This window comes from Nomia melanderi, chromosome 1, assembly GCF_051020985.1.
Source record: "Nomia melanderi isolate GNS246 chromosome 1, iyNomMela1, whole genome shotgun sequence".
Lineage (NCBI taxonomy): Eukaryota > Metazoa > Arthropoda > Insecta > Hymenoptera > Halictidae > Nomia > Nomia melanderi.
In genome coordinates this window covers 21,021,086-21,042,765 of record NC_134999.1, presented here as the reverse complement: position 1 = coordinate 21,042,765, position 21,680 = coordinate 21,021,086, and the positions used below count along the sequence as shown (strand labels likewise).

The following is a 21,680-nucleotide window of genomic DNA, read 5'->3' as shown; positions in this document are numbered from 1 at the left end:
GAATGTATATATTATAAATAATACAAAAACGCAGAGAATTTGTAATAACAGCAAACAACGTGTATCTTCTGATTTGAAATTTGCGCCGTATATTTAACTTCCGGGTTCGTGATAAAAAAAAGCTGTAAGTGTAATAGATTGTGCATATACGAACAGGTAGGTCAATTAATACGTTACAGGGTACAGTCTAATAAAACCAATTAGAAGAAACTTATTTACTTTAGGAATCTAGAATATTCTTCGGAAATTTTAAGTAATTTCAGATTTTCTTTGGACAATCCTATTACGATTCAGTGATAAACGCAATGGTAAACACTGAACGTGTTACACAATTAGTACGATAATTTTTACAATGGCCCCCCGTAAATGATATATTTCCTTTTTTATATAACTCAACGTGGAAAATTACTAAAGTGATTTTAATAAATTTTCTTCCTGTTATTAAAGATTGAATGATTCAGTTTAAAGAAATTTATACAATAATATTATTTGTACACGTTCAAAGACGCAATACTCGCGCACCGTTTCAGCAGAAGAAATCCTCGAGAATGTAGTTCATCGCGTAAGGAACACGTGAAGAAAAAACGAATTTATTAAAAAAATGCGAAAGGAAAATATATTGATATGATACTGAAACAGGGAAATTAAATAGTAAAATAGTTTTTATTTCCATGGGAATTTTGAGCTTCCCGAATTCACGAGTCGAACATTGCAGTTGACACTACTGTGCCGATATATTCGAGAATTCGAGTCAATGCCGAAGTTAACCTTGTTCTTGGCCTAGTTTGTCGGTAACGATGCAGGGGAGCAAGCTCGATATTTCCAAGGGATGATACGCGGATAATGGAACGAATTCTTGTCGCGAGGCGGTTCTGCACATGTTTTTTTACCCAGTTTCGTCGAAACTGTTCCATGTTCGTAGACTTAGTCCCGATTAAACGACGCGACGTACAGCGACGTAAAAATGTGAACATCGTGTGTAAATATCCTGTAACGTTAATTGCACGACGCAACCAAACATTTTATGGATTGTAAAAGTTCTTGGATAATTTATTACGAACGTACACGAGCGTGGTTTTTCCTGCGTGCATGCTATTTCACGCGCGACGATTACGTTTACTTAAATATCTGAAGTCGCGTATTTTACAAGGTACGTATAATAAACGCGTTGCTGTCTCGTTTCCATTCCGAATCGTTTGAATATTTTAGTTTCCTTATTCGTCCATCAGTCTTTAGTTAGGACGTGTGCATTTAATGTTTTTCATTGAATGTTGATGACATTACTTTTCCAGGTTAACTCACGAGCACATGACAGATCATCAACTTTCCCGCCGATTTTCGAAACGTCATGATCGCGGTATTTCCTCCAACATTGTGTAATAATTGAGTTTTTAGTTATCGAAAGTTCGAATTTGAATATTATTTAATATAATAAAGCCTACAGAATTTTTCAATGGCTAGGTAAGGGTTCAAGGAAGTGATGTAAATCAGCTATGCTTCTTTTGTATTTACATGTAAAACTCCTGTTAATCTTTTTCAGATAAGTTTAATGTATTTCTACCAGCGTATGAATTTAATGGTAGTGTTTGCTAGAAACTAGTTTGGAATACTGATTATTTATTCGATTGGGCACAAAGCGCATATTGATATTATTCATGCAGTTTTACGTAGATATGATAGACAAAAGTAAAAGCTGCAGAGGGGTAAGTACAATGAATATTTAAAACCCACGATTTTCTGTAGACATATTTAAATTCTGTACTTGTTGCCTTTTTATTTTAAAATACAGAGGATGCGAGTTAGTTTGTGAAAGACATTTCTTCGGATTATATTAATTTTGACAGTGTACATTAAACTGAATGAATGGATTTTTATTGGCACATAAAAATATAACTATCAATGGATTATAGAAATGAATGGAGACTAGTAAAGTGTATTTTCCTTATCTGAATCATTTATCTTATCTCTGTTACATACAAGTTTTTGTCAGACCTTTTACGTTTAAAGTTTTGTTCTGTTAAGAATGGATTTTGTTTGAAGTAATTTATGTTTAGTTTATAACTTTAATATTAAAATTATGATATGTTACTGTTTTGTAAAAACATATGTTATATCTATTTAGTTCTCAGTATTTTTAAAGAATTTGTGTTATTTACCTCTTATGTGTAAGTGATATTTTATTATATTTTTTTATTGATTTCTATTTTGTTTTGTTTAATACTTTTGCTTTTAGTTAGTATATTGGTTAATGTTAAGGTGAATACATTTAGAGATGGCAATCGGAAGTATTATCTGTGGAGCCAGTACTCCTAGAATGAAGAGAAAAAAGGCAAAGGTATACCATGTTTCATTTTCATCAGATTCATTATATTCAAAATAAACTATTGCATACAATAATTTTTTATGGTAATACATAATTGCAGCTGAAAATATCAGTAATGTTTTACAATGTATGTGTTCAATCTTGTTACAGGCAACTGAACGTAGTTGGATAGAAGCAACTTTTCAAAAAAGGGAATGCTCGAAATTTATTCCAAGTGCTAAAGATGAGCACAGGTACAGTCATCATTTATTTACTTGTTTACTATCAACATTTGAGTTCTGTCTATAGATAAACTATAAACAGTAAAGTTTGTAAGGGTATTTTTTAAATACAATGATTTATTTTAATTGCCATTCATTTTATTCTACTCAAAATAACATCATTGTGTTGTTCAACATTTGTATTTGTTTATTTATTCATTTGTTAGGCAAATAATACATTCTCCTTTCTCTTGGAAAGGACAATATTTTTGCAGAGGCAATATAAGACATTTAATTACAAGAATTACGGAACTGCCCAGTTTATTTCAACACTACCATATATACATTTCGTTATACTGATTTTATTTCTTTACAACAATGATACACATTATTACATGTTTATTTATACATTGTTTCAGGTCATCATTCACACATTTTCTTGTGTTCATTTCCTTTTCATTTACTTTTCTTTCTTTCGTTCCATTTATAGGTTTTTGCAAGTACAGGGAGATAAGAATGCAGAATATGATGTGATCACCACGTCCAGGTGAGAGTTCATTGTGCGTTCTGCCGCGATTAACTACTCAATATTTTTTTTTTTTTTTTGAAGATAAATACTCTTAATGACAATATTGAATATTGCTTCTGCAAATATATCATATTTATGAAAGAGTATAGTATGCATTTTCAGTTGATTCAATAGCTAAATAAGTACTGAAATATTACACACGATTTTTATATGTATAGTGTTCCCAGTTAATAGCGGACGTACGAAAGATGTTACTAAAATCCAAGGTCCTATAGACACCAAAAAAATTATATAGATTTTTATATGCTTCGTTTATACAGGTTTGCTTAGAAAAACATTGTTTTACATTATATTTTATCGAAAGCTTTGCACAAAACGTTCATTTTTCCCTACAAAGATCCATACTCATCATTCTTTTGATCATTCAATGTATTTACATTGATCCTTATATACACAAAGAAACACTATCATGGACAGAAACAGTATCATGCTTCAATAGCAACGATCAAACCATCTTTATCAATGTAATTATAATTGTTATATACTTAAATTTCTGCCTGCATATCAGTTAATGTTGTTTCTCCGAGCTTTAGTGTATTCGATGATCTCCCTATTCAATGAGAAGATATAAAATAGATACTGTACAGTTATAAGTAATCTGATATAACAAGATCAGCAATGATGAGGTGCAATTGCATGTGGATAATGTTATATTTTAATTATTAGGTCTCTATGCTTTCATGGTGTATTAAGAGCTCAGCTTTAGCGTTAAAGGAAACAGTTTGCATTCATTTGCGCCCACATGCACTTGTTCTAGTCTACGATAAAAACAGTAATTGATTAACTATTACAGGTGTTGCTGTGGTCATTCTTATACTCATCACTGTGGAACTGGAGCAGATATTAAAAGTTATACCGCTAGTAATACCAAAGAAAAAGATCGGGAACAATGGTCTCCAAGCAAGAATACGCGGTCGCTTCCAACCGATGCGTATGGTACAATTGAGTTTCAAGGTGGGCCACATCCAACAAAGGCACAGGTAAATAATACACATTGATTGTATTTCAGTGTCAGAATACACTACTAACTGAATCTTGTAGTATGTTAGATTAGCTCATGATACAAGACCAGAGCCAATAGTACAGCTGCTATGTAGAGAATGGAACTTGGGATTACCTAAGTTACTTATCACTGTGCACGGTGGTCGTTCTAACTTTGAACTTCAGGCTAGCTTAAAGAAGGTCTTACGGAAAGGCTTGCTGAAAGCTGCAAAGACAACGGGTGCATGGATATTCACTGGAGGAACTAACACAGGTTATTCGCTTGTTGTTTAAACATCAAGACCAATTTGTAATTTCAATCAAAATTTAACAGGTGTCACGAGGCAAGTCGGTGATGCGTTGCTTCTAGAAAAATCCCAAAGGCAAGGACGTGTTGTGAGCATAGGTATAGCACCATGGGGAATTTTAGATAAAAGCCATGAACTTGTGAGCCGAGGAGGTGAAGTGCCATACGATTGTCTTTCATCTCCATGGTAAGAATAGATTATCAATGAATACTGTTCAATTAGTTTCGGAACGTTCTGCAATGTTTCTTTCATTTCCGTTACAAATTCTTTAGGTCCAAGTATGCGGTTCTAAACAATCGACATGCATATTTTTTATTGGTGGATAACGGTACTGGCGACCGGTATGGTGCAGAAATTGTGTTGCGTAGAAAATTAGAAAAGTATATTTCCAATCTGAAACTGCAACCATGTAAGTGTATAAAGCTCTACAGTCTACTTATCACTGTTGGTGCATATACAAAGAAGCAAGTAGAAACCCGTTGTTACAGACACGCATAGCAGCATTCCTGTCGTGGCATTAGTCATCGAAGGAGGAACAAACACGATACGTTCAGTTTTAGAATATGTGACGGACGATCCACCGGTTCCAGTTGTAATTTGCGATGGCTCAGGACGTGCGGCTGATCTCATCGCTTTTATGCACAAGTATTATCTAGCATGCTAATTAACTGTACGTGTATACTCTCAATGAACAAAATGTAAATGAAGAAACAAACGTTCAGGTATGCGTCCGAAGGTGACGGAGAAGGTGGCGAAAGTGAGGGTCTATTGGAGAGCATGAGAAAACAAGTTTTGGGTACAATCGAGCGCACTTTTAAAGTTTCTTCTGACCAGGCGTGTCAACTGTATTCTGAACTACTGCAGTGCACGCGTAAAAAGCACTTGGTAAGCTCATATTATTAACTGTTTAACCTTGACACCCTCATCCTCATTTAATACATGAACTACTTGTAGATAACAGTGTTCAGGATAACACAGGATCGACCGCAAGAGCTGGACCAAACAATTTTGACAGCCTTGTTTAAATCTAAACAGTTATCTCCTGCTGAACAATTGTCTTTATCTTTAATTTGGAATAGGGTAGATATAGCGCGAAGCGAAATATTTGTTTACGGGCAAAAATGGCCGCCAGGTGCACTAGAACAAGCAATGATGCAAGCTCTGCAGCACGATAGAATTGATTTTGTTAAGCTTCTACTAGAGAATGGCGTCTCTATGCGGAAATTTTTGTCGATACCTCGTCTGGAAGAATTATACAATACCGTAAGTCTTTATTAGATTGCTCTTGAGGTTCGCGTAGGGCAACAAGTTATCCAGAAAAATTGTCTCATTTAGAAAGAAGGCCCTGCAAACACTTTGGGTTATATTTTGCGCGACGTCAGGCCAAATATTCCACGCGGTTACATGTACACTCTGCACGACATTGGCTTGGTAATTAATAAATTGATGGGTGGAGCGTATCGCTCCCAGTATACTCGCAGAAAATTCCGAGAGATCTATACCACAGTGATGAAGAGATCAGGAGCTCATCAGCAACATATGCATCGGAACAGTTGTGCGTGGGGTAGTGCCACCCGTTATTATTCAGGTTCAAGTAGCAAGCAGGAGAGTTCAACGATAAGTCTTCTCGCAGAGACTGTACCCGCGAATCGTGACACTACTCTGTTCGCCTACCCTTTCAATGAACTGCTCACCTGGGCCGTTTTAACGAAACGACAACAAATGGCGTTATTGATGTGGCAGCACGGAGAGGAGGCATTGGCGAAAGCGCTTGTAGCCCTGAAATTGTATAAAGCCATGGCGCACGAAGCAGCCGAGGACGATCTTGAAACAGAAATCTACGACGAGTTACGCAGTTGTGGAAAGGAGTTTGAAAATATTGGTAACGATCTACCTACTAGAATTTTATATGGTAGTAGGATATAGGATAGAAGTAACTACGTATAAAACACAACTTCTCGTCTACAGCGTTGGAATTGCTGGACTATTGTTACCGTCAGGATGACGATCAAACGCAGCAGCTATTAACTTCCGAACTGCAAAACTGGTCTGGTCAGACGTGTCTCTCTTTAGCAGTTACAGCCAATCATCGGCCACTTTTGGCGCACCCGTGCAGTCAAATTATTTTAGCTGATTTGTGGATGGGTGGCCTTCGCACAAGGAAAAATACGAATCTTAAGGTAATAGACATATTCGTTACAGTTTTTTCCACCCTTGAACTAATTGGTTTATTTTGAATATAGGTTGTTCTCGGTCTTGTTTGTCCCTTATATATTACTCGTTTGGAGTTTAAAAGTCGAGAAGAGTTACAGCTGATGCCACAGACCCAAGAAGAGCATCTGATTGCTCTCGAGGATGAAAAAGAGGACAGTGATTCCGAGCACGGTGTGCCAACCGGTCCAGACGTTGAGGTAGTAACTCTTAACTAATTAAGTAAAAGAATATTAAATAATTCTAAAGATACTTTTAGTTCGAATAAACAAATATGCGTTCAGAGTTCTGAATTTGTGAAGAAATTGTTGTAACACTCTGTATAGAATGCTATAATAATCAGTATTAATTAATGCAACCTGTCATTGCTTTTATGATAATTCATTACTCATTTCATGCTGCAATTATTAATTTATTTTAGAAACATACTGACAGCCATTGCTTTATTATTTTTGGTAACATCTTTTGAATTTACTGCAAATTACAACGTGAAATGGAAAGTATTTGTTCTTTTAATTATCAATGGAAGTCGGTTGGGATATAACATTTGATTTGCTAGAAATATTCTATATGGTTGCTGGTTTTGAACTGTAGTGTGATGAATTACATGAAAACGTATACACATGTAGGTTCTATTCATGATATTACATTTTTTTTTGAAGATCCAAGTAAAGTCTGTAATATGTCAGTCAGTCTTGTACTGTAGTACAATGTTTCATTCGGTTCTTTTATTTTCGTTTTCTGTATGTACGTGAAAGGTGTGTCACTTGTATTTTATTGAATATACAATATAATTTTATTATTTCCTATTGTTCGACTGTGTATACTTCAATGAATCGTTAAGAAAGAATGTTACATGCTTATTGGTCAGTCAGTGTTTAATGGTATAATGTATTATTCAGTGTTAGAGGTATTGAAATGTGTTTTGTGATTCATAGACTATGTGGGTATGCGTATGAATTGTTTTTTAGAAACGTCAGCGCAGGAGCCTGAGCGTACGCAACAAATCCAGTAGCCAACAAGGCGCTAAGGTATAATCTATAATGGCCTGAAACACAATGACTCTCTATGACCAATAAGTTCACACTTTCCAGTGCACTTTTCAACTATCTCTCTTTTGTTATTAGTTATCGTCAAGGAAAACTTCTGTTTATTCAGTATCGGAATCCGTACCGGTGAGGATGATACTTAACGCTACTATCGTAATCGCATTACGTGCTGTATTATAAATATCTCGAAACCGTTTAATGTCGATAAAACACCACCATTATATGTCATATATTAATATTACATAATATAATAATATTAGATATTAAATATCAAATACCGGTAGTATACCTCCAAGTTGATGTCTACAATCCAATTAACATTTAAATTTATGCTACTCCCTCGTTATCTGTTATTGAGCTTGGTCAAATATTTCATTGTCGGTATTACTAATTACTATGTTGTATGTGTGTTGCCATAGCGTACCAATGTTTTCTATCACAATTGAAGTATAACTCTTCGGAATCTTGTTTAAAACTTAAACCACCCTTACTCTTTCAAGAGTTGAATTTCAAAAAGTTATTGATAAAGGAAAAGGGAAATGGAATGAAACACCATTCGAAATTACGTCTGTCCTGTTTAATCCTTATCGTCCTCATCAGATTGCGTACTAAAATGCACTAATAATTTACATTCTATGCGGCCATTATTCTTAATGCGAATTGCACCTTATTCGTCGCTTTTTGTTTTTATTGTCACCTACTTTATGTTTCTTGCTGCCATCCTACGTACAATAGTAACCCTTGAAAAATTACATTCTGGAAAACAGCTTTCTACTCGAATAGCTAATTAGTTGGTTGATTAGACTGATCATTGATTTGTCTTACATTCTAAATCAAGTATTTACATTGTATTCACATGAAACAATAGTTACACGTTTATGCGAACATTGTACGTTCCATACATCCCTGTTGCATTTCTATTTCCACAGTGTTTTGGAATACTGCGAAAATAGTTTCATTTCATTGTTTGCTCGTTGCATATTCTGTATTACTGTAACAGACTGTTCCCTGTAATTGATTTGTTGGCAATGCCCTTAATCGTAAATAGTTTCTAAGTATGACCAAGAGTTAGCAATGAGAATTATTAATACTTCTTTAATATTTAAGATTCTCCTACTGTCTATGTTGTACATGTCCTCTGCAGCTGGCATAAGGTTGCTCTATGTTTTACTGAAAACCTCGATTCTTCGTGTAGGCTTTGATCAGCAACGAACACACCACAACAGTAGTGAAGGAAACGATTGTACAAGAAAATGGGAAGGTACTGACCGACAATGACGATGTCGGGATTCATCGTGCTTATGGCATCCATTCTGACTATTATGACATCAAGAATAGCAGACCATTGCGGCTAAGGAAGAAGTTGTATGAATTTTATACAGCTCCCATCACAAAGTTTTGGGCAAATGCTGTGAGTTACCTTGCATCACTTGATATTCTAATTAGATTCAATTATAAGATAAGTAAGCAATCCATATTTCTCTTGTTACAGATAGCATACATCATTTTCCTGCTTCTCTTTTCATACTGCATCCTCATACACATGGAGTACCATCCCTCGCTGGCAGAGATTTATGCAATTGCGTATATTTGCACGCTGGGCTGCGAGAAGGTTCGCGAAATCGCTACGTCGGAGCCAGCCACTCTTTCCCATAAATTCAGCGTGTGGGCGTGGAACATGTGGAACCCTTGCGACGCAGCTGCCATCATTTTTTTCCAAATTGGCCTGGCCTTGCGTTTGAGACATTCCACTCTGGATGTCGGTCGCGTCATCTACTGTGTCGACTGCATTTATTGGTACTTACGGATACTTAACATCCTTGGTGTAAACAAGTATTTCGGTATGTTAATATCTCTTCCTATTTACGTTATCATTCATGTAACGCGTATCAGGTGAATAAATCCGAACTGCTTGTTACAGGTCCTTTGGTTACCATGATGGGAAAAATGGTAAAGAACATGATCTACTTCGTGGTGTTGTTGTTGGTTGTACTGATGAGTTTTGGAGTGACACGGCAGGCTATTCTGAACCCCAACGCTGAGCCGAAATTAAAGATCATTCGAGACGTATGTATTTCTATGATCAACGTTAAGTAATAATATTTGCGAGAGAATCACACGGTTTATCCCACAGATATTTATGGAGCCGTATTTTATGTTGTACGGAGAAGTGTACGCGGACAACATTGATCCAGACTGCGGGGACGAGCCGGGAATGATACCGTGTCTTCCAGGCCGCTGGATCACGCCTGCTGTAATGTCCATTTATCTTTTAATCGCGAACATACTGATGATCAATCTACTGATCGCGGTCTTTAATAATATTTTCAACGAGGTAAACGCGGTGGCGCACCAGGTTTGGAAGTTCCAACGTTTTACCGTTGTCATGGAGTACGAGCAGAAACCTGTTTTACCTCCTCCGCTCATTGTAGTTTGTCACATATATCTGCTGGTGAAATATGTGCTGCGATATGTGACTCAAGGGAAAGCGAGTACGGGTGAAACGTACGACAACGGACTTAAGTTGTTCCTAGAAGCCGACGACATGCAGCGCCTATACGATTTCGAAGAGGACTGCGTCGAGGGATACTTCCGCGAGCAAGAGTTGAAGCTGCAGATGTCCACGGAGGAGCGCGTCAAGATAACGACGGAAAGAGTGGAGAACATGCATCAGAAGATAGAGGACATCGACAAAAAGGAGCACACCCAGAACGCTTCGCTCCAGGTAACAAACGAAACGAACAGAACACTCCTAACTCTCGTACGTTCCATTAACCTCTTAGGCACGACGCGCCACTATAGTGGCTCCGTCGCTACCAATATATCATAGATCATACCCAATTGTATCACTAATTATTAAAGTAAATTGTTAAAGGCAAATTATGTGTATCGTATCTTTCAGAAAAATTATAATTTAATCATGAAAAACTTCATTCCAATGTACTCGCGTAGAGAACAACATGCCTAAGAGGTTAAACGTCTTCTTTGTCTCGCAGACAGTAGAATTTCGAATCCGCAAGCTGGAGGAGCTGAACGAGCAGACTCTGGCCCATCTCGGAGTGATCCACCGGTTCATGGCAACGCACATGCCCACCATTGAAACGATGTCCAGCTTCGACACGGAAGGTCGCCAGCGCAGAGTGTCGGAGCGGTCGGAGGTCCTCTCGGAAACGGATTCCCATACGCAGCTGCCCACCATAGCGGCGAAGCGTAAGAGGCTGGTTCGCTCGCTGACCGACGGGACTTTCCTGAACATCGGCCAGCCGATGGACGACGAGTTGCTGAAGCACTCGGACATCGTTGCTTCCCGCGAGAATCTCAGTAGAAACGATTCCTCCGTCAGCGGAGACGGAAACACTGCTCAAGATGATCTGAAAACAACGACCAGCCAGGAGACCGAGGTGAGCAAAGCGGACGGAGCAGGGGAGGCGTTGAAGAAAGAGTCGCAGTCCGATAGCAGGGAGGCCAGCGGGGAGCAGAGCAGAGACCAAAGCAGGGAGCTCAGCAGAGAGCCCAGCAGCCGAGAGCCGAGCACGGATCCCAGCAGGCAGACCAGCAGAGAACTCAGCAGGGACACGAGCAGAGATGCGACCAGCAAGGAGCCGAGCAGAGAAGCGAGCAGCGAAGCTCCGGCCTCGGAGCCGGCTAGGCAGGACTCCGTGGAACGTCCGACGAGACAGAACAGTAGGACGCGTTCCGAGTCGGACGACGTCATGATCTTCCCCTCCGGAGTCGCCAGAGGCGTCACTTGGGCGGAGCCGCGCGTCGCGGTGATTCCCTCGGTGTCCTCGACCAGCACGCAGAGGTCGATCCTTCTGGCCATGCGTGCAGAGTACACGAGCATCACGGATGAACTGGAAAGTTACTGCGGCCTTCTCAGTCCACCTAGAACACCGCCCATTTCTCCGCCGCCGTCCAGAGTGAGGCACCACTCGGAAATGTCGAACGCAGAGATGGCCTGGCAAATCGAGAACGAACACCTACGCGACGCCGAGGAGTGCGACTACCAGCAAATGGAAGATCTGATACAGAGGAGGTACATAGGAGACGACGACGAAGCCTTGCACACCTCGGACGAGGCGAGCGGCGGGCCGTTTTTCATATCAAACGAGCACAGGCATCAGCTTCGCAGAGCGTCAGCCATCGACGAGGAGTCGTCCCGGAGGCCACCGCCCACCATCAGTGTCACCAGGGAGATCGAACAGACGCTTTCACGACCGCCGATTCGCGACTCCGAGAGTTCCGATCCGAACGACAAAAACCTGAGTACCGTACCTGCTCCAGCTTCGGAGACTATGTGCTAAATTGTCGGCGCGCTTCTCGCTAGTCGGTAATTTTCGAATCGGGTGTCCGATCTCGATTGCGACACGGCGCGAATCTGTTTGGAATTATATCTAGTATCGTGCAACCGTACAAGTTCTAATTAGATTTAATCCCGTTTTAAACGAGGCTTCGAACGAGCTAGTACTTTGTACGTTGAATAAGTGAACGGATCGAAATGCGCATAGCTGAAGATACTACGTGTTTTACTATACAAACGTATTTAAACAAAGATAGTCTACATTTTTCACCGCTCATTTATTCTTGAATATAGTGTTAGGCTTAGATTTTAAAGATCGTTACTCGACAACGTTTAGCTGGAATTTTTTCTAGATACAGATTCTTCGCTCGAGCGCGACTAGCCCGAATTATTTTACTTTACTCGGCACGTTGTGTATATATATATATATATGTATGTATACAACTCACAGAAATATGTATATACACGATTCGACGATCATTGTACTTGATAATGTTACAATTAACTCGGGTATTCAGATGTTGTATATTGCAATTTATTTCCCCATTTGAATACTGCATTTGTATGTATAAAACGATTCGATGTTTTTATCAATTTTACAGAATACCGATGACTTGTACAAACTATTGTTCAATTTGTCTTTTACGCACATCGTATATACAATTTTATTGATTATTTATTGTATAACGCTCTAGACAATTATACATGTATTTAATTCCTACGATACGCTTTCGAATACTCGAAGAAATTGAGCTAATATTATGTAATACCATTCTCTATGTACGCTCATTAGGCTGTATTGTACTTTTTCAATCTTTAGCTGTGTAAAGTCTGCGATAAAACAATTATCTTTTTTGCGTATGTACACCGCGGTATTGCGTGCTAATTTCTGCATACGTCAACTCTGCAGCTACGCGGTACTTCTGTACATAATGCAACGAACAGCCAGTACGTAGAAAGCGTCGTTTGCGATCATAAACGAGTAGCACAAATTAATCGAAGATGACTAGAAAGCTATTTACACATCCTTGGTTCGTTCAGTTTGATCAGTCCTGAATGAAACTTCCAGATTCTTATACAATCGGCGTGAATGCGTTACTTGTAGTTAATTGCTATTTAATCCACTAACCACAAGCGATCATAGAATCCGCGGAAAGAAGTCTCAAAGCATTTTTAATCTGTATTTATCACTTTACTGGATAGAGTAAACGTGAACTATGATTTTTTACAGACACAGATTCGTCTGAATTGTCCAACGAAAGGAGAACGTACAGCAAAGCGTACTGGCTTTAGGTGCAATTTTTATTTTAGCGAATCTGTAGATATCACGAGAGATCGTTTTGATCTCGTAACAAGATCACAGAGTCTTAGTGTAAATAATTTCGTGGCCGTACGCGTTACGGAACGATACATGCGCGACATGCGTGTGTCGTCTGTTCAGGATTAAACGAAAGACACGAGACAGAGCCAGGCGACTCCGAAGAACAGACGATACGTGTATACGGGGACACCCTGTATACTCGCAGCTTAAATTCTCATTTAGACACGTGCGAATAGCTTAGATCTCTGCATTCACACATGACACACGCTTCGATTCGAATTGAACAGCAAGCTTCGCCGATTCGTTCCGCCGACTCCACGGAAATGTAAAAGCCGTCCTCCGGTAGGTTCACGGGGTCATTCCATTAGACTACGAATGAAGTTCGCCGAAGTGTCGTAGGTGTGAAGTTCACCGTGCGGAATTCATTTTATATATACGCGCGAAATTTCTCGAGCAACTTGCGCGTTTTTAACCAGTTAACTGTGGAATTTAGTTGGGAAAACCTATCGTTCTGCGCGCAATGAAATAAAATGGCGCGTGCAGGCTCATGTAACTTTGAAATGACATATCAGTGCATTGGCATCTTGTTGATTTATTTCATTCTGCGCTCAGAGTAGTGAATAAAATTAAGTAATCAGTTAACTTAAACTTTCATACACTCAGGCGTAAGTTTAACGTCGTTATAACTTGGAAGTTACAAAATGTATTCGTTCGATGAAATTATTGAAAGTATTGAATACATTGTTAATTTTTGGTCATACATGGGTATTTATTAATTTTGTACTGCATAGATTCTGTTATAATTGTGAACAAAAATTCGGCCCATAGAGGGTTAATGAAAGGTCAAAGCGAAACAAAGAAGAGTTACGTTTACGTGAGAAAATAAAGAATTCATCGCTGAAAGAATTAGTATCAAGCTTTACGATGACGTGTATACTCGTCGAACACAGTTAACTGGTTAAGAATCGTTCGTGCAACCGTAGATTACGCGAGACACGAATCTAATTGGAGTAGAAATCTTGAGTCAAACCGCAACCGTATACAGGGTGTTCCGCCTCGAACACCTTAAGTCTGAAGTATTCCCTGCACGTGGAATATTCGAACACGATTCAGTCTAAAATATTTGATGGCTACGTCAACGGCAACGTATTGCAGGCTTCCATTCGCTGATGAGAAGCTGTTGACCTGTTCCTTATAGAAATATAACTCTTTAACCCTTTACGGACGGACGTCGGCGTTTTGGTAAGACGAAATCGTATTTAGAAGACTACCTCGCGAGCAAATCAGAACGTAGCTTCCTTTCTTCCATTAACACGTTCACGCCGTGTACCACCGGTGGCTCACAGTAAGATATCACATTAGACAATTACCACTGATGGCTCGTTAGACGTGTAGCATGAAATACTTGGCTCGTCGAATGGTTTGGTAATTAGAAAACATTGCCATATAGTTGAGAATTAGTTCACTTATTGATCATTTCAATATTTCGATCAATTTTGAGAATTTAAGATAATTACGAAATTACACGGCGTGAACGTGTTGAATCGATCATTTAGCTTCATACGTTGAAGGTTCCGTATGTTTAAGAACCCTCGTCCGCAAAGGGTTAACACCGTGAAGTACATGGCAAGTTCAACCACCTGTGTTCAAAGCCATTCAGAACGATTAGGAGTCACGCGAAACGGTCCAGACGAAATTCGATTGGAACTCCAGCGAACGAAGCGTTTGACGCGAGAACATTTGGTTGGACACCCTGTATTGGCCCCGTTCAACTTAGAATCACGACGGATTTCCATTCGAACAACGACTGATTCGCAAAGGCACGAGCGTGTCGATCCGTTGCCGTTTCAAAACGCGAACGCCTGTTGTACAAAGAAACTAGCAGGCGAATAGACGAGTTCAGACTTACAGTTAGCCTAGAACGAGCTCGGCGCGGACGTCCGAGGAATTTTAAGTTGAACGGGCGATACGAACGAGTATACCGATCATCGACGAGCGATTCGCACGCGTCTATTGTGTCAGTACTGCCGAACGTTTTTACTAAACTTTTCACATGCAGAGTGTAAATAAATATATTTGTCCTCTTGAAATTCACCGACGAAACTCGGACGACAGAAGCGCAACGACTCGACGGATATGTTAACGATCTCTCGCTCTTACAGTTTACGACGAAGGGAAACGATAGTTCCTCATCGACATTGCGTCCGTGGAACGGTGCACGTTGGAACGACGAACGGGAATTCGGATCTCGAGTCTTCGGAATCACGACAAATACGTTTCTTTTTACACCCTGTATATTTAGGGCCTTATCCACGCACTACTTACTGCGTCGAACACGGAATTCTACGGACCATATAAAAAGCGAACCATATCACGCGGATACGTTCCAGAGAACAACGCCAAATCCGTGGTAGGATCTACGATGCATACGTGATTCGGAAGCAGAACGAACGTTTGATATACACGTCCGAAGGCGGATCGAGGCGAATCACTTAGACTGCGAATTTCATGCGGATACATATCCTTGGTTCTCACGGTCGAAATACGGTCGAACGTTTCGTGACGTTGACGAGTGCGACTTGTTTCCTTTGATTGAAATTCTTCGAACTGTCTGTATTTACATAACGTTCGCAGTCTAATGATCAACAGTGTACATTGTTCGTCTAACGTTAAAGATAAACCGAGCGGTAGATGGTTCTCTAATTGAACTGTTAATTGATGAAATTTGCGTAGACGATGGTCGCATCGTTGCAAGTATATATAGAGGTAGTTAACGGTTTGGTCTTCGAGTTATCTTTAACGTGTAAACGAACAATGAAGCCCAAACGAATGCCTAATTGTATAAAATTGTGTGTATAGGGGGTAGCTTAAATCTTAACTCTTAAATCTTAAGGCGAGAAAGCAGTAGACGCATTTAAGACTGTTCGAAAGGAGATGATGCTTCTTCACGTTGTCACTGCAAAACCGGCGAATAACGAGCGTGCGCGAATGATCGCTGTTCACGGTCGGCCCGTTGCGTTTTGCGGTGAGAATCATTCGAGTACACTTTTAACACATTGAGCGCCGGCCCTGCAATAATGCGGGTTTCTGGATTTCCATTTCTGGGTTTGACGAATAATTAAAATGTACTATTTTACGAAAATGTATGTTCTGAATATTTTTTTTGGCTACTCATCGATCAGATAAAAGCGAACGAAGCCTCAGGCTTTAACACGTTAAGCGCCATGTCAACCGCTGACGCTTCTGAATGACTAAAAAACAATCGTAACATACAAGACAACCGATGTGAAATAAAAATGTTTAATAAAGCAACTAAGTTGATAATAGTGTAACGCAAACGTTGCAACGCCAAACAATTCATAAGTATTCCTACTTTTCTTTGCTACAAAAGACAAACTCTATGGGAAAACGCTTAACGTGTTAAATGTCTCTTAAATCGCCGGCGCTCAATGTGTTAAGACGTGAACGATTTCGATCGAATCGGTTGCCGAAGAAAATTACTCGATCCGATCTCTCGAATGCCCCTGAATCCGATGTAACCGGCATTCGAGTCGAAACATTCGCATTAGAAGAGTAACTCGGGTAAGTTGGTTCGCTGCGCACCGAAACATTCGTGCGGGATGATTTGAAACAACGAATCGGAATAATATTCGTAAAGGTCGTCGTGTAGATTGTAATCGCTCCATGAGTCGACTATTACTTAGAGAGTTCGAATAACGTTTCGCGCTAGCTTTGATCACTTGTTATCTCGTTGGCAGGCCGCGACGAGTACTCCGCGGCTAGAGAGCGCCTCGTCGACATCGATTCCGCCGCTACTGTCGCTGAACTGTCCTTAGATTTTGTACCTGTAACCGCATCGAATGGTACAAACACGAAACTTGCTCAACATTTTCAAGCATAATACAGGCACGTGCATAATGTGCGAACCATGCAGCGAACGTTTCTACTTAACACGTTAAACGCCACGCCGGTCCCTTTAGGTTCATGTTACACGACCGCGCGTGTCGGTCCTTACGCACTGATGTGAGACTAAATATTTTCCTTAGGCGACATCGGTTTTTGTTCACTCAAGGCTTGAAAAAAAAGAATATAATATTTAAAGAAAGTTAATGTAGTTTATTAAAACAGGGTAAAGAGAGGTGTGGTTTGCTTTTACATTCATTGCACAAGGTGCTAACTTTTTGTGTTAAATTCTTTGCCACCTTTGAACCTGATATTCGGGAATTATTATTATAGCATTGAGAAAACTCCGCTCCTCAAGCCGATATTTCGGCTCGTCCGTCAGTGGCGACAGCCGCGTCTGGGCCTGAACGGAACGACAAGCAAGTCGGGCTGGGCACTTAACGTGTTAACCGGTCACAAGAAACTTAAGTTACCTAATTTCCGTTGTATAAAGAACCTGGTATGTGTTTCGTGATTCTCGGAAATGGCACACGCTGCTTGGAAAGGTGACGCATTTTCCTTCCACCGTTTACAACGAAAGAAACTTCTCCAGCCGCTGACATCGGTTCCGACGCAGAATCAACCCTTTGCACTCGAGAATATTTTTCTCAATAAATATTCATTATTTTCTGATTAAATGTCGATGGTATGTTTTACAACTAACATAGAGAAATACCTTGTATAAATTAAGTGACAGAACTAGTTTATATCGATGTTCCATGTGTCGATACATTATATAAAATTTGATCATTTTGTTCGGTCAAATCAAATGGCGATTGAAAGGCGTTAACCCTTTGCACTCTAAATGATTAGACACAGCGACACTGTAAAGTTTGATGTTTAACACTTGGCCAACCGAGGTGGTTCTTTTGTTGTTTAGTGAGTCTTGAACTGGGATTATTTGCAGTTCATCAAATACGGTTCTTGTTTTTACAAAATTTCTAACTGAATTCATTGAATGAGTTCAATTGAATATAATGGAAGAGGTAGTTATAATATTTTTTAAGCGGTCGTCTAAGTGTTAATTAAACTTTGTATAACGTATCAATTATGGAATATCGCAAGAAAATAGTTTCCTTCCTCGGTGCAACTTCTCGTCAATCTCAAAAAATATTATCTACATCTCATCAGAAGATTGAATATTTCCAGTAGAAAAACTTCTGCAGTGCAAAGGGTTGAAAGTTGCATACCAAAGACTGTTCTGCGAGGATTTCATTTCCATCCTAAAGAGTAGTATCATTGGTGAAAGTCAGAAACGGATTGTAAGAAATGCAATGCCTTCCCGTTACACGATACCTTGTCGCATGTACCATAAGTTTCGTCGCGATTTCATTCCTCCGGTAGCTCCGAGGTTTGCGTGAGGAGTAATTTACATGTAACGAACCTAAATGGCAAGATACAAAAATGAAACGAATCAGATTCGGTAACGAGAGTCCGATGCAATGGAAATTTAGTTAAGTCGACGTTGTTTAACAATGTTCCTCCGCGTCATTACCAGCCTTCAAGAAGATCTCTGAAACACAAGTAGAATTTCTATGCAGCGAGGAGAAAAGTATGCATACGCGAACTTCTGTGGTAAACCATGAAGCTATAGGTTGTTAGGTGAAACGTTTTTACCAGACTATTCCAGAAAAGTTTCGTTTAACCCGATTATTTCTAAATGACTAATGACTTTCAATCTCTTCAGTATTCTCTTCTTATATATATATATTTATATATATAATAAAAATTATAATATATATTAATTATAATATTATTATAATTAACCCTTTGCACTCCATAGGCTCCTCTCAGTCGCCACTCGATCTGGCACAGAAAAATTATGGAGTACAATATTTAATGTTAAGTTTCGTGTGATGTTCATTAATATGTGAAATATTAAAATAAAACAGCCTCTTCAATTTATATACGATTTTTCGTGAAGCCAGTTTCAAGAAATATTAATTATATTCCATCGAAAAGTGTTGGGTATTTTTGGTAGAAAACTCTTGAAGTGCAAAGGGTTAAAAATAATATTTTTACCAATACCATGGGACAGTTGTTGATGAATACTTTTTTCTTCCGCTCTAAGTAGAAGAACGAAACTTCCGAGTACGTCCTTGAACGTTTTCTACTGTGTCGCACCAAAGCACCGAATTATTCAAATGTGCTTTTAATCCTTGTAGAAGCTGAGATTGCCGAACATCTAAAAATCCAGAATACGATGAACAAAGGAAAACAATAATCAGACAATAATGAAATTCGGGTTTGGTACGCTAAGTGTTGGTCGCGCGTAAAAATACACAAAGTATTGTACGAATGATTTCGTAGGGTCTCTGAGGCAATGATCGTTGATCGGACAAGGATTAAAATCACGAGTATATGTACGTGAAAATGCTGAATCCCTCTCGACGTGTAAATACCGTCTCTATTGTAAATACACTCGTTTTCCACCGACACCGATCGATGATGTTAACCCACGACACAATAATTGCCAAAATTCCGATTATTCGTTACGTCGGTGTTACGTTGCATAGTTGGAACTCTTCAATGGTTGCAAGAATTTTCATGAAAGCTCTTCCATTTTAACGAGATACTTCTATACTTGTTCCGTTTTTATTTGAACGCCTGTAACATTTACGCGAATTAACGATAATAGGTTATACGTTACCAGCGTACGAAAATGAAATGACGATTTATCATTGCAGTAATTATTTGTCCACGCGGCAAGAAGATTACGTTTGATTATTATATTGTATTAAGATCCTTGCAATCATCCAGCTGACGTGATTTCATTGCTTACGGGGAAATATTCTAATTGGATAGTTCGTATATATTGTCAATTACATTTTATAAAGCAACTTTGTAGTATTTTTATCTCCTAAGTGGATTTAATCAATTCCGTCTTTTTACACATCACAGCACGCTTATTATACATACGTACATGTATACCTGAATGTATTGCAAACGGTTTTCGAGTCTGATCGATCCAACGATGCGTATCTATTAAGCTAAGTTGCTTGTACTCGCAAAATGTATTGCTGTTATTCGAATCCTAAATTGCGTTTCAACAGAATTTAAGGAAGCAAACAATTGTAATGAACGAAACAAATCGCTGTAGTCCGATTCAAATGTGAATTGATCGAAATATATCGAAATAATTGATCTCGAAAAGTACTCGTTTCAGCGTTAACTTCTCTTTGCAGAATATCTGCTTCATACAATTTCAAACGACTAACGTTTGATGGTCAACTAACATTGATTAAATATTCAGTGTTTACAAACTTTTCAAACCATTTCAGCTATTTGCGTAGATTGTTCATTGATCCCCATTGCTTGATCTCAAACATGCATATATTTTTTTTGTAGGAAAATGAAGGGTTCATTCAATTCTGCAGTACTCAGTCCACTGCAAACACGATCAACCTATACGGTTTATAGTATTTGGACCAATTTTCTTTCATTTATTGTATTTAATTACATAATTTGTATCCTTAAGTAATCTGCAAATGACCTGTTTTTTAATTTATCGATATAACAGAAATAATAAGTATCAAATTTCTTTGAAACAAGTGCATCCCTTCTCTTCGAAAAAATATGCTCGGATTATTTATGTATAAATACATAGGTTTCGATAATTGTCAGTGTATATATCAATGGTAAACAAATAACACATTGTATTGCAATAAATATTGTGATATTGCATCGTTGAATTTATATTTTTATAAAATGTCTGACGGTGAGTTGAGAAATATAACCTATTTTGATGTTTTAGAACAGAAGTAATATATTATGTTTTTTTTAGAGGAAGTAATTCGTCGAAGATTACTCATCGATGGAGATGGAACCGGGGATGATCGTAGGATAAATATGTTATTGAAATCATTCATAAAATGGGTAAACAATCCTGATGTAGACAACACGTTGCATGAAAGAATGTTATCACAACTTGCCCAGTGTGAATTTGCACAAAGAAAGTCTAGATTGGTCTCAAATATGAGTCAAGATGAATTAAAGAGATACGAGAAATTATCAAAAGAGATAGAAATTCAAATAGAAGAAGCCAAGAACGATATAGAGAAAACAAAGGCTGAACTACAGGAAGCAAAACGTGTAAGAAAGAATAGAATCGAGTATGATGTGTTAGCAAAAGTTATAAATGAGCAACCAGATAGAGTGGAAACAAATTTAAAGCTTGCAACCCTACGCGAAGAATTAGGCAAACTGAAGGTATGACAAATTTTCTCTTAATAAAATCAAAAAAATTAATACTTCATTTAATCTGTAGGAGAAATCTGAACAATTAGAACACAAATTGGAAATGAGGCGCAAACAATTTCATGTACTAATATCTTCTATACATTCTTTACAAGGAATGTTGGATGAATGCGATGAAGAAATAATGGATGTGAGTCTAGAGAACTATGAGGACAATGATACTTCCATGCCTTGTAAATCTGAAACTTCATGACATGGA

The 21,680-nt window shown here is 38.7% G+C and overlaps 2 protein-coding genes across 23 annotated transcripts; both read left to right on the top strand.

The window, feature by feature from the left end:
* Nucleotides 1–109: 109 nt before the first annotated feature.
* Trpm (transient receptor potential cation channel, subfamily M) lies at nt 110–20,377 on the top strand. Of its 21 annotated transcripts, none has more exons than XM_076371052.1 (24): nt 110–156; nt 923–1,150; nt 1,293–1,461; nt 1,541–1,703; nt 2,234–2,335; nt 2,474–2,556; nt 3,014–3,070; nt 3,906–4,092; nt 4,154–4,367; nt 4,428–4,587; nt 4,674–4,810; nt 4,890–5,046; nt 5,124–5,286; nt 5,356–5,664; nt 5,737–6,283; nt 6,370–6,581; nt 6,645–6,812; nt 7,584–7,643; nt 7,740–7,787; nt 8,857–9,072; nt 9,154–9,502; nt 9,583–9,728; nt 9,796–10,386; nt 10,658–20,377. In XM_076371052.1, exons 5-24 carry the CDS (start codon nt 2,273–2,275, stop codon nt 11,963–11,965), a joined length of 5,175 nt encoding a protein of 1,724 aa, XP_076227167.1. In that variant the 5' UTR covers nt 110–156; nt 923–1,150; nt 1,293–1,461; nt 1,541–1,703; nt 2,234–2,272; the 3' UTR covers nt 11,966–20,377. The 21 variants fall into 21 exon arrangements, 17 of the variants coding, with proteins under 17 accessions (XP_076227167.1, XP_076227190.1, XP_076227194.1 ...); XR_012999478.1 differs by lacking the exon at nt 110–156 and having other exon boundaries at nt 166–1,150; nt 10,658–13,947; nt 15,445–20,377; XR_012999477.1 differs by lacking the exon at nt 110–156 and having other exon boundaries at nt 166–1,150; nt 10,658–14,524; nt 15,445–20,377.
* Nucleotides 20,378–20,791: 414 nt separating this feature from the next.
* Nucleotides 20,792–21,674, top strand: thoc7 (THO complex subunit 7). 2 transcript variants are annotated; one of them, XM_031976131.2, is made up of 3 exons: nt 20,792–20,942; nt 21,009–21,433; nt 21,492–21,674. In XM_031976131.2, exons 1-3 carry the CDS (start codon nt 20,933–20,935, stop codon nt 21,672–21,674), a joined length of 618 nt encoding a protein of 205 aa, XP_031831991.1. In that variant the 5' UTR covers nt 20,792–20,932. The 2 variants fall into 2 exon arrangements, with proteins under 2 accessions (XP_031831991.1, XP_076227750.1); XM_076371635.1 differs by lacking the exon at nt 20,792–20,942 and having other exon boundaries at nt 20,996–21,433.
* Nucleotides 21,675–21,680: the final 6 nt, after the last annotated feature.